Consider the following 15,651-nt stretch of genomic DNA (forward strand, 5'->3'; position numbering starts at 1 on the left):
GTTGCAAAAGTGAAATGAAGTATGAAACAATGCAAAGATAAGAACTCATGATGGGAATAAACAGGACTTGCTTGCCATTGATACTTTTAATTAGTGTGTTACAGCTTCGTCTCGCCTTATTGTATTGCAATTTTTAAGATTAACACTGTTCTGACAGCTTACAAACGTTTAAATCTCATGCAACCAACAAAGTTTATGATCATTTTAGCGAGAAGCACCCACTTTTTAAAGACTTGCAATACGTCCTTAGATATGCAGAACCTGCACATTTTGAATATGAGGACCAACCAATTAGAGAGATATCAAGAGGTTTGGGATCATGAGACTTCAGTGCAACATGAGCATGAGTGTGAGAGAGAGGAAGCTTGCAGAAAAATGTAAAGGGGGGGAAGAGTTTGAGTTTTAGGCCAACCCCCAGAGCTGCAGCATGTCTCAACTGAAGTCCTCACTCCCTCTGCCTTGTCAGTTTGACAATAACTTACTCCCTGACGGCGCTCGGCCGGATTCTGCCGACCAAAAAGCAGATGAAGTGCAGGATAAGAGCGGCGCCGACGCAGTTCCCAGGTAATTTGTCGAAGAAACAATTATTTAAACTTTTTTTTTTAAACTATTGCTGTAAACATATTTGACATGTCATTTAAAACTATTGGTGTAATTAAAACAAAAATCTGAACCACAGATAAAGCTTTTATTTTAAGTTAACTGTAAATAAAGTTTCAGAGGGGTTAAAATGTGAATGAAACGTCTAGATTAAATTACTTTTTGCTAAAAGAAAATTAAGCTTTTTTGGGTTAAACCTTTAGTTAAAAAATTGAAATTGCTAACATTTTAAGTTTCTAAAAGGATCTCATTTACATTCATGATAGATAATTATTTCAAACTTAAACGAGTTAAACATTAAACTTAAAGGACACTTTATAAAATGAAAAAAATAAAATAGAGAGTGCAAAAGCACTCAATTTCTGAAGGTCTGTTTTAGAAGATTTTCTTCGTCATTCATGGAGTGAATGCAAAAGGACTCATCATGAATGTGTGTACTAACCTAAGTACAGTGGCATGAGTAAATATCCTTTTGAACAACTTCCTTAAAAATTTTAAAAACAAGGAATTTTAGATAGTCACACTGCCTTCTGTTTCTTTTTTTCCCCCCTCAAGCCCATTTTAACTGTAGTAGCTATTTTGGTCAAGCAGAAACTCTTCATTTACACCATGAGAATCAGCTTAATGTATATAAAATCAGTTGCAAGGGTTCCTGCTCAACAATTTTACAAGGGACAAATGCAGTTTAAAAGAAAACTGAAAAAATGTACAGGCTTGTTTGACAACCAACCATCTGCCTTTCGATTATTTCCTGCAAGCAACAACTATTACTCAAAGTTTTTGAACTTTATGAACAATCTCGGAAGTTCTGACTCTTTTTCTGCCCTTCTCTTCAGTTTTTGGAGTTTTTTTTTTCTTGCAGAATAATTTCGCTGCTTCCAAAGTCTAAATAGTTTCTTTTTTTCTCTCCACAGGTTCCGAGCTGCATAATCAACAAGAACTCAAGAGCACCACCTTTTGGTGAAAAGCAAAACATCTACATGGTTTTTACTGTATATCAAATTCATGTAACCCTTTAATTTGCTGAGGAAGCGGTGCCTTTTTTTGCATCTATTTTGATCCCAGAAATTTTTACTGGCCCCCTGCCAGTGCCAAACATGACTCTTTAGCCACCGAGTCCAAGAGGGTTGACAGAAACAAACCGCCGGGATGACGGCTTCAAGTTCTCTTTCTCCAGAAAACTTCTCCACCTCCCTCAGTCCCTCGCCTGGCTGCTCAGTGCCGCTCTGCAGCTGCCCAAACAAATCAGTCATTGTGGATCATTACAACTACACTGGCAAGCTGAAGGACGACCGCTGCCATGTCGGGCTGAAACCTGAGAGCATCGCATTGTTGGTGCTGTGTGGTATCATCATCCTGGAGAATGCTGTGGTTCTCATCGCTATTTGGAGGAACAAGAAGTTCCATCTACCCATGTATTACCTTCTGGGAAACTTGACTCTGTCCGACCTTCTGGCTGGGATTGCTTATATAGCTAACATTCTCATGTCTGGACCTCACACCTTAAAACTGACGCCTTTGCTCTGGTTCCTCAGGGAAGGGGGAGTCTTCATCACATTGGCCGCCTCTGTTATTTGTTTGCTGGCGATTGCAATCGAACGGCATTTCACTATGATGGCCATGCGTCCGTACCACGGGGCCAAGCGGGGACGGATGGTGGCACTTATCATAGCAAGTTGGGCCCTGGCAGGTTTTCTGGGGGTGCTTCCCATTTTGGGATGGAACTGCATTGGAAAGTTGGACCAATGTTCAACAGTGTTCCCACTTTATGACAAAAGCTACATCCTATTCTGCGTCTCCGTGTTCAGTGCAGTGCTTTTGGCCATTGTGGTTCTTTATGCCAGAGTTTTTCACATTGTGCGCACCAACACACAGCGCCAGAGGCAGGGCCTGACAGGACCCACGAGAAGAAGTTTATCAAGAAAGTCTAAGAAGTACATAGCCCTGCTAAAGACAGTGACTATTGTTCTGGGTGTCTTCATCGCTTGCTGGATGCCTCTGTTTGTCCTCTTCCTCTTAGACTTTTTTTGTTCCAGTGGCAAGTGCGAACTACTATACAAAGCCGACTACTTCCTCGGGCTAGCCATGATCAACTCACTCCTCAACCCCATCATCTACACTCTGACCAGTAGAGACATGAGAGTAGCCATTCTGAGGCTGCTGTGTCTGCCATGTCTGATTGCCACAGGCGGACAGATCAACAGGTTTGGGACGTTCCTGGAGTACAGTTTCAGCAGGAGTGAAGTGGGCTCTCAGAGGTTGGACGTGGGGCAGGAGTCGATCATTTCCACTGGAAACATAATCAACACTTCATCTCCAATTAAATCTATATATCCCAAGCTCTTCAAGTCATAGACTCTGGCAACAATGGTATTTTGGGGTATTTAGTAAAGCCAAAAAGTTAAGAAGTATGATAGAGGTGCAGCTGAATCATGCTTTGACAAATGCTTCACATTTTACAAATAAAAAATAAATGTGCGAACAGCAACAATACCATGAACTAGCTTTTTTAGGTAAGAAAAAAAGGGCCACAGTATTCTGGTCAAAATGTGAACTAAACATGACTTCTTGTCCTGATGGTGTGGAACAGGTAAGAAAATAGGTCAACCTGTATCATCCACATCTTCAAGTTGAATGGTCTGCTACTCCTGCTCTGATAAAATCCTCAGCACCATAACTGCTTTTGTTTGTGTACGTGGTGCAGTGGAGCTTTGCAGAGAAAGACTCTGAAAAGAGGGAGTTTTATTTTAAGAACACATGAAGATTGTTGTAGTTTTACTGTGGGAGGGATGAAAGTTTCTCTAATTCTCTTGATTTAGTTGAAAGTGAACCAACCAGACAAAGCAAAAGTCTTTCTATTTTCTGTTGGTCTGGCATTTTCTGTCCAGTTGCATTAAAATGTCAACACATCCGAGATGTGGCCAAAAAAAAAAGATTTTTGAATGTTATATGGTAATACTTAGACTGTGACTGAAACCACTCAGTTATGAAAACACAGTTCGGAATTTTTATCTTGTGAATAAAGTTTCATTTATTAGCTGCGGCGGGTGTTTAAAGGATAAGAATTTATCTGCACTTGTAACTTATTTTATGGGAATTCAAGAAAACTTCAGGGCTGTAACTACAATACTTCTTTCTGTCAATCATCACAAACGTTTCCATTTTTCTTGAGATATCTGCGGCTGAAATACAGTCGAAGTGGATGAATGTGACAGTTTTCTATTTTGTGCTGAACTTAATGTAGCGACAAATTTTTCATTACTGAAAAATATGTTTTTTTATAACACTTGTAATGTGAATTGTATTTTGTTACCTTCCTTTTCATTCAAATAATAAAATATTTTCTTAGGCGAACCATCACTCTTTTTGCATTTTGTTGTGTGTGATTTATGTGGTCTGAAAACACATCTGGAGGAGACATTGACTCACATGCATCCCGCTCTTATTGTCTCAGCAAAGCACAGTTTATCAGTGGGTTAACAAAAGACTTGGTTTCATTGCTCTGGTTTTGTTTGTCGTTTGATTCTTTAACAATATCGAAATTTTCCCAGATGCTGATTGCAGGTTTTTGCAATACTCCTGCAGACAGCAGTCAGGCTTTCTTTCCCACACTTGAACACGTGTGCAGAAATAATCTATAAGACGGTTGTTTTTATCTCTGCTGACAAATGAGCTTACTGACATGACTCAACAGAGGCTTGACCTTTGCAGCTGTAACTGTTGGCTTTTACTGCCACCTTGTGATTTCTTTTAAAAACAAGGCTGCTATGTAGGCTACTACCCTATTGACCCGGATTTCACAGTTTGCAGGAGTGAAAAAACTTGGTGTGTCAGCACAAGCCAAAATGTGTTTTGGTCCCATCTGAAGCAAGGCAGATTTTTTTTCTGATAAAAAATAATTGTTAGATAAGATGATTGCGAGAGAGCTGCATCATGTTTTCTTTTAATGTAGATTGGTTCAGAGATTTCTGAGTATGAGTGACATATGTATGTTCTTATTATAAGATTGAATTGTTCTTGTGTAGATGCAATGCTTATTTAAGAGGATAAACATATGAGTAAAGTATAACTGTAATGGTTGTAACAGTTTTGTTAAGCAATAAGTCACAATTTTAACTCAAAGTTAACCTTTTGGCCTGGTTTTCTTTTTTTGTTTTTTTTTAATTCTGAGACTCCTTTCCCAATAAAAGCCTACCACCCCCTGACGCAAACACGACTCATTGCTCGTCAATGGAGGCGGTCCCGACGTTCAGGAAGCATGCTTTTATTGTGAAGGCCAGTTGACTAGTACAATGCTTAGTCACGGTGAGTTACAGCCTCCCCTCCTCCTTCCTATGTGGCGCACAGCTCGGCAGAAAACGTTGGAAATAAGAGAGTACGTGAGTTGCCTTTACTTTACAGTTAAATTTTAAAATGTCCATCAGTACGGTTTTGTCAGTTCGGTTGAACGGAAAGTAGGTTTTTTGGGCGGTAAGACTGAGTACTTACTCTTTGTTAGCATGTTTGTAGCTATCAGTTCTCAGACGTTACTCCACTGTCTATTTTAGGGGCTTATTTTGCTGCTGCCGATAGCGTTACCTCCACCTCGGTGTTTTCTTCCAATCAATGAGACCGCGGAATTTTTTATCTTTTTAGACCTCAGTTTGGTCCACCTTCATCTGTGTTTTTGCTGTTGCATGCCAGCTCTGTGGCAGTTTCAGCCGAAAACAAGCTTGTAGTAAGTGTAGATGATGACCTTAGTCAGTGTGGAGTGAAAGCTAAACTTCGCGTTGTGTGAAAGTTCTTCTAGGAAAGGTGCACGGGATGGAAATCTAATTCCATCCCCGGGCTTACATAAGAACCAGCTCCACTTCTGGGTCGCGTTTTGGTACATTCAGTTCCACTCTTTCTGGCTTGGCGAATAGCTCGCAATGAGTCACCAACGAGGGAAGCTCTCCTCCTCCACCACGAATGCCAACAAAACACGTTGGACGCTCTTTGCTTGTCTTCGGCCTCGCCCCCTCCGCGTTGGCTGTTTCGCACAAAGTTTGGCGACGAATCTAGAAGTGAAAGTCTCTCCAAGTTGTTGTGGTCTCCACAGATTTTCTGCAGCTTTTTTTTAAAGTGACAGCTATTGATTGCAGGCCCGTTTTTTGGAGTTGCACCTTTTGTATGAAAGGTGCTTTATAAATAAAGTTGATTCAAATGGGGGTTCCCAAATTGAGGTGCAGGGGTTTATTGAACTTTTTTGTTACTAAAAATGACAATGCAACACAAACTCTCATTTTTTTGCAATATAAATATCTTGAGAAAAAAGTAAAATGACATAATAATGTTTATGTTATTGAAAATGTTACACTTTTTGAGCTCCTTGCTCATTTGGAAAAAGATTTGAACCAAAACAAAATGCTCTGAACACCAGCTAAATAAATAAGTTTACCCTCTCAGTTCAATACCAAAGAGATGAAATGCCACATTCACCAGACTGATACGCTAGCTGCTTGTTTGTGAGCGATAGCATGTTGAGCAATATGTTCTGGAATGTTCTGTTTTCCTTGTTAGTCACCAGGAGGAAGAAAAGTGCAGTTTCAAATCAGTGTCATAAAGTGTGTTTCGTGTTACTGTAAGTGTCACTGGCTGACTCCACAGCAGCCTTTAAACACATGACTTTTGATAACAAAATAGTCTTTTTCCTACTCTACGAACTGTAAAACACTTGTCTTTTTATCTCGTCCCTCAATACAACCTATGGTGTGTTGGTTATATAAGTAATCGTGTTAGGATTGTTGCTGACGGACTGACTCTTCCTATTCAGAGTTCACCAGTCAAATTGGCCACAGTCTGCTCTTTGTCTTTCATATCCCTGTTGCTTCATGTTCTGTAAAGGAGAAGTTGTGATGACAGTAAACTGGCCTGCATTCACTTTGTTGCACCCTCCACCCCTCTGTCATTTTAACATTATGCAATAGTCGAGTTGTTGTCCTCCCGTGGACCCGTGCCCATTCTGTCCTTGCTGACGTACTTTTGTCCAAACCAGCCTGGAGAGCAATCTCTGCCATGTTTCAGTCATGTTCTTGCCCCACCAAGCCTGAAAAATTCTCATGTTCATGTCTATCTTCATGACATGTAATAATTAAACAAAACAATGGGTTTGATTAACTGAAAATAATTAGTGTTTTCTATGTTCTTCTTACTATCAGCTGGATTGGTCACAGGATAAGAGTAAATACTTGTCAGCTGGATTTATGCCCAATTGAAGGTACTTTAGCAGTGTGTTTTTAAAGTCAAATATGTTGTTTTATTTTATATCTTTAATGTTAGTGTTTTTAGACTTTTGTTGTACACGTCTGTATAAAAAGTATATCTTTACAGTGGCATGTTAAAAGGTTCTTAACTGGGATCATGTGGTGACCACAGAATTTATCTGAGGCTTCCTAACACAAACCTTTTCTCTCCTTCTCCCCTCAGCTGTCGGCTAAATTCCCTGCCTGCTTGAAAGCAGCGGCACAACAAACGATATCCAGCTCTGGAAAATCTTAAGGAAGTTTTTTTTTTTCAAGTATAGACTTCAGTTCTTCCTTCTCCGTTTCAAAGAGCTCTCAGACCCACCAGTGACGCCTTTGGATCTCTTCTTGATTATCAAACAACAAGCAGTCAAACTGTTGGATTCCTACACATTTATCTCAACATTTGTTTTACTTTTAACGGTCATAGTTTAGCTTTGATCCATCTGATGAGTTGGTTCCTTTAGGGAATTTAACTGACCAACATAGATTTAATAAGAGACTTTCAGAGCATGATTTAATTGGCTACTGCCATATATTTCTTTTTATTCCTCCAACAAACAGGCATGTTTAACAGGCTTCTGTCAGTATCATGCAGGTGTGGAAAGACAGAGAGTTTTGTGACAAATGCAGTTGATCTAAAAGAAATCCCTTTGATTCCCGACTCTGTAGTTTAAACTTAATTACAGCAACATCAATCTTTAACTCCCATTCAGCATGCTGGAGGGCCAGTGTATAACGGCGTGCCCAGCTGGAACTGGCATCTCTCAAGCTATTTTCAATGTCATAACTCGCAGCATGACTCAGCTTGAGTGCTAAACAGAGCCAGGACATCTTCATGTGGTCATAAATAAGACTTTTGCAGAGACTAGGAAGGACAACAGAGACGCTGTGACAACTGGAAAGACTGGAGCTCTGCAAAACGATCACCTCGACTTCATTTCACATGTGGTGCCAGGATGCCCAATAACCGTGTCCACCGATCTTGAAGCAAAGACATTAAAGAGGAGAAAGACCCTTTCTAGGAAATGACAGAGTGCCTGACAGAATGCAAAGCGCTGGTGACGCCCTCCACGCGCAACGGTCACCGCGTCTTCAGCTACACGCTGGAGAGCCACACCTCGGCCGCCTTCGCCATCATGAACGAGCTGCGGTTGGAGCGGCAGCTATGCGACGTCACGCTGCGGGTGCGCTACAAAGACCTGGACGAAGTGGACTTTGTGGCGCACAAGGTGGTCCTGGCCTCCTCCTCGCCCGTTTTCCGAGCCATGTTCACCAACGGGCTGAAGGAGTGCGGGATTGAGCTGGTTCCCATCGAAGGGATTCACCCCAAGGTCAGTGGCATTTGCTTAGAATTCATCATTTTAAGGGGTTTATTTCCATGTCACGCCTTGGAATAACAGTTTACGTTTTGTGGTGCAGTGAAGTGGATGTAAACAGGATAGATGTCAAAGAGAAGATGCCCAACTGCTTTAATATGGAGGGACTGCTCTGTCTCCAGAGGATTTCAGTTTAACTCGTTTCCAATCTAAATGTTTAACTCCCTTTTGAAGATGTAACTGTTAGTTTCTATGTTAAGGAATGAAAAAGTTCTCAAACAACTCCTTCTCAGGTTATGGAGCGACTGATTGAGTTTGCCTACACTGCCAGCATCTCCGTGGGAGAGAAGTGCGTCATCCATGTGATGAACGGCGCCGTCATGTACCAGATAGACAGCGTGGTCAAGGCCTGCTGCGACTTCCTCGTCCAGCAGCTCGACCCCAGCAACGCCATCGGCATCGCCAACTTTGCCGAGCAGATCGGTTGCACAGAGCTCCACCAGAAAGCCAGGGAGTACATCTACATGAACTTCAGCCAAGTAAGGCAGTGTCACAGAGCAAAGATAACTTTTATGTAATCTTGCTTGTATTTTTCCACTGACTTGCCACCAATCAGAAAAAGTGGGGAATTTGAAGTGGTTTTGGAAGTGAAACCTGTTTCACATCTTCCATTGTGGTTCTTGGTGGGTGCTTTTCCCGCTGCAGTGGGCCATGACCCATGGCGAGCTTTATTTTGTCATGGTTGGAGCATACGTGGTGGCAAAATATGACTGTACGTCAGAGTTAATTGATCTTTGACAAGATGAGCAAGCAAATTCATGTCGAGTTGAAAGTCTTGTTGCACAAATATTTGTCATTGAGAGCTTTTATCATTTTGTTTTTGTTTTTTAATTAAAAAACGTGTTTGAAAGTGTAAAAGGTTCTTTTATTCTTTCTCAATGTCAGGAAATAGCTGTAAAAGTCTATGGTTACTTCTGTTCAGTCAGAGTATTGTTTTTGCAAAAGTTTTTAAAAGTGAAAATGGGTACATGATAGAACCTGCTGAGTCAGTTTGTTCAGGAAGTCAACTGTAATCTGTTTCCAGGTAAACACTGAAATATTTTTTCATGTAAATGCCTATTAAGATGAAAATAACTGTTTTTTTTTTTGTTTTGTTTTTTTAGTAGTTTTTACAGAATATGTTTTAAAACCGTTTTGCTCAGGTCATCTACTTGTTTAAAAAAACTTGTTTTTATGATTTTCATTTGTGGAAAGAAGGTAATTGAGCTGTATTTTTTTTTTCTTCCAGGTAGCGACCCAGGAGGAGTTTTTCAACTTGTCTCAGTGCCAGCTGGTCACCCTCATCAGCCGCGACGAGCTCAACGTGCGGTGCGAGTCTGAAGTCTTCCAGGCGTGCGTGGCCTGGGTGCGCTACGATCACGAAAACCGTAGACCCTACGTCCAAGCCTTACTCCAGGCTGTGCGCTGCCATTCCCTGACCCCCAACTTCCTGCAGACCCAGCTCCAGTCCTTAGACTGGGACCCACAATGCAAAGACTACTTGGCTCAGATTTTCCAGGAGCTCACCCTCCACAAACCCACCAAAGTAAACCCCTGCCGAACACCCAAGGTGCCTCAGCTCATCTACACGGCAGGGGGGTATTTCCGTCAGTCCCTCAGCTATCTGGAGGCGTACAACCCCTGTACAGGAGCATGGCTGAGGCTAAGTGACCTCCAGGTGCCCCGCAGTGGTTTGGCCGCATGTGTGATCAGCGGCCTTTTCTACGCCGTCGGCGGTAGAAACAACGCGCCCGACGGCAACATGGATTCCAACGCTTTGGACTGCTACAACCCCATGAACAATTGCTGGTGTCCGTGCGCGCCCATGAGCGTCCCCAGGAACCGGATCGGGGTGGGCGTCATCGACGGCATGATTTATGCGGTCGGCGGTTCCCACGGCTGCATTCATCACAACAGTGTGGAGCGGTAAGTCTAAGGAGACGGTTCATCAAACTCACTCGTGATCAGGACGTTCTGCTCCACAGCTTTTAAGCCTGTTGATGTGAGAGGATTTGAACCTCTGTATGTTGGTTGCTCTGCGGTCTGTTGACGTCCAGACAGCTGTGTTTGTACTACAGACATGTGGTTTATTTAGTTGACTGTATGAAGCTGGATTTGCCACAAACAAAGTGTCTGGTAACTTCTTAAAAATGTTGCATATTCTTGTCTTATCAACAGGTTGACTCTTGTAAAAATCTACAAATTTATGCCAGAAAATTGAAGGTCAACTTCTATATTCTAAATTCCTTTTGGTTTCATAAATATTTACTGTGGTTTAGATTTGGGGAACAATCTTTAACTGGTTCAACTGGCTTGTTTTACATTCAGTTAAATAAATGATCTCCTTTTTTTTTCTTTCTTTTTTTAACTAAAAGAAATAACATTAAAGCGTGACCTTAGTTCTAAAACTGCAATTATTAACTAAGCTAGCCAAAGTTACGCTGAAAGAGGAACAAACCAAACCTGTCTACATGGTCAGGTGATGACGTCAGGGAAGCTTAGTTCTACAGCAACAGAAGTGCAAACTAGATGTTGAGAAAAGAAACGTCTGCTACTTGGTTACAGTCATTCATTTAACCAGGTGCTGCATTCTATCAACAGCAAAAAGCAGAACAAACTTCCTTTGATTCAAGGACTCGCCAGTCTGCCAGCTTGAAGAAAAACGAAGAGAAAAAATGCTAAAAATGTTCTGTTAATGTTTGCTTGTTTGACAACTTATTTTTTAAAGTGAAAGATTTAACAGGGATGTGAGAATATTACACAAGAATTATAACTCGCCCTTAAAGTGAGTCCTTGTATTTTAAAGAAAATGTGTAGAAGTAGCTGTGATTGTGTTTGTTTATCAGCATAGTCATCTATATGAACCTGCTGACTGGGATGTGGCAGTTTGATCATTACACCCTCTCTTCCTAGCTTATCACATTAGCAAACTTCCCCTTTTAAAATGGTTCATATAATTTAATCCAGCATTAATGTGGAGTAATTCTTCAAATCAAGTGTCATATTTTTAAGAAAAATCCTTTAAGATGCACTCCAATCATCTTTTGTTCTATTTTCAAACCGTTCCCTGTGGTCTATTACTTATGATTATGATGTTTTCAATCAAATAAACTATAGTTTTCTATGACATAGTATCTGCAGAGCGGCAGTAGTTCATCTAAAAATTCCCCTCTGAGGCTGTCGGCGTGTAGCAACCTCTCCTCTGTTTATACACATTCCCGCTAGCTTACAGCCAAAAGCTGCACGATGTGAGGAAAACTCTGAGCATTATTAGTGATCAGAATTGCGATGCATGAACAAATAGCAAAACAACCAAAAACAGAATTTCCATTTCACTGCAACAGTTTCATTTAAATAAGAGTCAACATAACTTAAATTGTACTCTAAATGACCCTAGTCTACATAGGAGGCGAACATCTAAAATAACAGGGCTCCATCTGATTGGTCAATGATGGAAAGGAGTCCATCTGATTGGTCAAATGCATAAAGAGATTTATTTGATTCGTTAAATAAGATTGTTCCAGCAAATTAAAGTTAACCATTTACTGCAATTTTCGCTGACTTTTGCAATATGCGAATTGCACAGCTTGATATCGTGACGACAAATGTTTGATTTATTGTGCAGGCCTATTACACCCCCAATCTATCATTGCAACAAAAATTACTAGCAATATCGGAGCTACCCAGCTGTACAGTTTTGAGTCAGATGCCAGCTCAGACGGGGAAAATGAAGACGTACGTTGATCTATTTGTCTGCAAGTGGAAGCACCAGAATGAAGCGGAGCATGAGGCTTGTTATCCACCGACTGTAGCGTTTTTCATCTGCTCCTGATTCACAATAATTTGAAAAAAGAAAAACTCAGAAATGCTATTTTATATATGTCCTCCATCATGAGAAAAATACATATTAGAAACACTAAAAATTTTCACCTTAGTGGGTCTTTCATGATAATTATCTGATCTCCACAGGTACGACCCAGAGAGGGACCAGTGGCAGCTGGTGGCCCCCATGTTAACGCGACGGATCGGCGTGGGCGTCACCGTCATGAACAGGCTCCTTTACGCCGTGGGGGGGTTCGATGGAGCAAACCGGCTGAGCTCCTGTGAGTGCTACAACCCTGACAGGGATGAGTGGAGAACCATGGCCTCCATGAACACTGTGCGGTCCGGAGCCGGTAAGGAAGAAACCACAAAATCAGAGGAAAATGTTAGAACATCCACAGAATCAGCGATGTTACTCATTTCATTCACAAACAGGCTGCTTGTAAAAGAAGGGTCCTGCTGAAGCAGTGTGTGGTTTTACAGTTCCTTTCTTCTTTCACCTTTTCTTTTTTTTTTAAGATGTTCTGTCCCTTCTAGGAAGACGTCTGCAAACATTAATTCAAATAGGTGTCGTCCTTCATGCTAGTGTTAAGGTTTCTTATAACCGTAGCAGGCTTGACCCTCCTTTACTTTTAGAAGCTCGTGCATGTGCTTCTGATGGACTGATTACATTGCATCTGAATATGTGCAGATTATGCCGCTACTGTTCAGTGCTGGGCAGTCCAAACCTGCTGCTGCTGCTGATCGCCGGGGTCGGCTGTGTTTTACCAACACACAGCTGCAGGGAAAGGACTGGAGCTGAACAGTTTAGTTTGTACTTTTACACATGTGACAAAGACTAATACTTCAATACTTCTTCAATTTTTGTAGGAAAAAGAGCCTTTCAGACGTTGGGGTTTGTTTTTTGTCAAAAACATGTACTTTGTTTTTATATTTAGCTATATTTATGCTGCTTATTTAATCTATCAGATAAAAATGCTAAGAAAGTCGCACACCTGAACCATTGAGATTAATGTGAAACGGCCCGTCATTGACATAAAGACTAACTTAAGATATCTTCAAGAATAAACTGTACTCGTTTATCTAAAAAAGCAGTCATAACAGAGACATTTCTCTGAGAAACGAGTTGGTATTTCACTGTTTGGGTGTAAAAGAACATGTGCTGCGTTCAAACTTTCCATCCACAAAGTCAGCAGAAAAGTTGAGTGACCTTTGTCCCGTTTCAGGCGTGTGCGCTCTGGACACCCACATCTACGTGTTGGGAGGGTATGACGGAACCAACCAGCTGAACACGGTGGAGCGCTACGACGTGGAGACGGACGCCTGGAGCTTTGTCGCCTCCATGAGGCACAGGCGCAGTGCTTTGGGGGTCACTGCGTTATGTGGACGCATCTTCGTCTTAGGTGAGTCAATTTTCCCCAAGCTGTCACACATTTAACAAAAAGATGTTTAACTTTGAAAACTTATGATGGGAAGAGCAATTTTTGAACCGTTTATATTCTCACGGACAAAAACAAAAATTCGAATGGATTTTATTGTAAACCATACATTTTGAACATTGCCCTTGCAGGAGGTTATGACGGCAGCACTTTCCTGGACAGCGTGGAGTGCTATGACCCAAAAGAGGACACCTGGATGGAGGTCACTCACATGACATCAGGGCGGAGTGGCGTGGGCGTGGCCGTTACCATGGAGCCCTGCCCAAAGGGTCTCTCGAAAAGCCAGAAGTGTGAAAATGACCCGTCGGCGGATCCATCTGCTGGCTGCGATAGGCCACACTGTCAGTTCTCGAATGGACCCTTCGGAAAAGACGCCTCATTCTGAGCCGCGGTTCCGATCACGAGAACCCTAAAAATAGAATGAAAACACAGACGGATGAGGACACAAATCCTGACTGATTGTAGAGAGGAAAATGAAACGCACATAGAAAAAGTCATTAGTATTATCAGTGCAGCGATGATTCTGGTTTTAACTAAAGCCATCTGCACTGAATTCTGTAAACCAAGTATGATCCGCACAAGTCCATTTTTCCAATTGTGATTCATTAGTCTATGGTTGAAGATGATGGAGCTCTGCGCATCTGTTCTCTCTGCTGTGGAAAAACTGCAAACTGAGGTTCCTGTAGGCTCAAAGAGTCGTTTTCACGAGATGGAAGAGAGAACCACCTCCTTATGGGAACAGAACATGGTCCTTTTCATAGGTAGACGAGTCTAAAGTGCCATTGTAGAGCCTGCGGGCCATTCCCCTATCAGTATAGTGTCGAGACACTCCCCAGGTTTGGTCCAGTTCATCCAGTTGTTGAAGACAAAGCTCCACACAAGACCATTTTTGTAAATATTTCTATCAGAAAAAGTAGATTTTCCTTCAAGTCCCTAAATTTTCATGAATCTTTGTATGATTAGGTAGTAGAAGACGTGACAACTTTTAGGGTCTCCATGTTGAACATCAAGTTCAAACAACCATTTTTTTCCTTTCTGTTCTGCTCAATTAATGCAAAAACCTCTGGAAATAAGCGAAATGGTCACAATTAATAACAATGTTAGAACTTTGAGGTCACCAGTACCAACATCCTTTATGAAGAGAAGACAAATAAGGAAATCTCTGTGAAGTGACCATTTAGAGGTTTTCCACAGTAAGCCGGTTTTTCTTTTTTGTTCAGAAGAAATGGTTTATGTCCCCAGGAAGAAGAAAAAAATAGTCAACATTTACATTTTGAACGGAGCCCATTGTCTTATATTGAGTGTCAAAGACAGAATAGGTTAGCATCACCTTAGCAGCAAACATGTTGAGTAAAACTGCAGAAGAATTTTAGAAAGGAACAGTTTAGTGGTGTGCAGATCCCAAAAAAAACAAAAAGTTTAGGTTGCAGTTGAAGCAAACTGCCATCAGCATCCCACCGATTGTGTTTGTGTGAACAAAATGACACAACCTGGAGTCATTTTGGTTTCAACGTCTTAGAGACCTTAGAAAATGTAGAAGTGAGCATGGTTGTGCGTTAGTGTTCAAATATTGTATACTAATGACAAAACCTTGCTGAAATGAGTGTATTTGTAACAGCAATTAAAGCTACAAACATGTTTTTAAAGACAGATGTTGTACATTCATTCATAATCTGAAAAGTCTTGTACAGAATTCCAGAGTTCATTCTTTAATTTATTTGTTGAGACGCGGTGATTTTCCAGTGGCTTTAAACTGACATCTGCTTTGTAACTACACACTCCTTGTGTAGCCTTTTCTAATAACTAGTTTGCATTGTGACTAAGTGGAAATCCTGTTGATGCTAATTTCTGATGTTTGATTAAAAAAAAAAAAACTTCACTCTGAGTTTTTTTCTGTCTTTAGTTGGAATTAAAATGGAAAAAAAGTCTTTCTCAATGTTTTTTTTCCTACAAATGACTGTAATTGTATTTATTTCAAAATGTGTATATTTGATGCAATACCATCATTAACCCTTGTGCCATCTTAGATGACCCCACCCTTGCATTGACATGTTCTTCCTACCATGATAAAGGTGGAAAGATTTCATGTAATCCATGATCACAAATCATTGAAGAAAACAGGTTCAGTGCACTGTCTAGTGGGTCTAGATGACCCAAATCCCAACGTTA

General features: G+C 41.1%; 2 protein-coding genes across 5 annotated transcripts; both read left to right on the plus strand.

Moving 5' to 3' along the window:
- The first annotated feature begins 441 nt into the window (after window positions 1-441).
- On the plus strand, window positions 442-3,960 carry LOC101155005 (sphingosine 1-phosphate receptor 1). The gene is made up of 2 exons (XM_004065697.3): window positions 442-564; window positions 1,515-3,960. The coding sequence occupies exon 2, from the start codon at window positions 1,750-1,752 to the stop codon at window positions 2,953-2,955; it is 1,206 nt and encodes a 401-aa protein (XP_004065745.1). The 5' UTR covers window positions 442-564; window positions 1,515-1,749; the 3' UTR covers window positions 2,956-3,960.
- An 896-nt stretch (window positions 3,961-4,856) lies between these two features.
- On the plus strand, window positions 4,857-15,361 carry keap1 (kelch like ECH associated protein 1). 4 transcript variants are annotated; one of them, XM_023955714.1, is made up of 8 exons: window positions 4,919-4,975; window positions 6,780-6,838; window positions 7,048-8,197; window positions 8,476-8,721; window positions 9,471-10,147; window positions 12,191-12,396; window positions 13,270-13,446; window positions 13,614-15,361. In XM_023955714.1, the coding sequence occupies exons 3-8, from the start codon at window positions 7,892-7,894 to the stop codon at window positions 13,865-13,867; spliced, it is 1,866 nt and encodes a 621-aa protein (XP_023811482.1). In that variant the 5' UTR covers window positions 4,919-4,975; window positions 6,780-6,838; window positions 7,048-7,891; the 3' UTR covers window positions 13,868-15,361. The 4 variants fall into 4 exon arrangements, with proteins under 4 accessions (XP_023811478.1, XP_023811485.1, XP_023811482.1 ...); XM_023955710.1 differs by lacking the exon at window positions 6,780-6,838 and having other exon boundaries at window positions 4,857-4,975; XM_023955717.1 differs by lacking the exon at window positions 6,780-6,838 and having other exon boundaries at window positions 4,899-4,979.
- The last annotated feature ends 290 nt before the right edge of the window (window positions 15,362-15,651 follow it).

This window comes from Oryzias latipes, chromosome 1, assembly GCF_002234675.1.
Source record: "Oryzias latipes chromosome 1, ASM223467v1".
NCBI classification, from domain to species: Eukaryota; Metazoa; Chordata; class Actinopteri; order Beloniformes; family Adrianichthyidae; genus Oryzias; species Oryzias latipes.

Excerpts from the sequence above, each read along its gene's own strand:
- LOC101155005 (XM_004065697.3), top strand. The coding sequence starts at position 1,750 with ATGACGGCTTCAAGTTCTCTTTCTCCAGAAAACTTCTCCACCTCCCTC.
- keap1 (XM_023955710.1), top strand. The coding sequence starts at position 7,892 with ATGACAGAGTGCCTGACAGAATGCAAAGCGCTGGTGACGCCCTCCACG. Across the intron at positions 8,722-9,470 it reads TCTACATGAACTTCAGCCAA|GTAGCGACCCAGGAGGAGTT; the intron begins GTAAGGCAGTGT and ends TTTTTCTTCCAG. Across the intron at positions 13,447-13,613 it reads TGGACGCATCTTCGTCTTAG|GAGGTTATGACGGCAGCACT; the intron begins GTGAGTCAATTT and ends TTGCCCTTGCAG.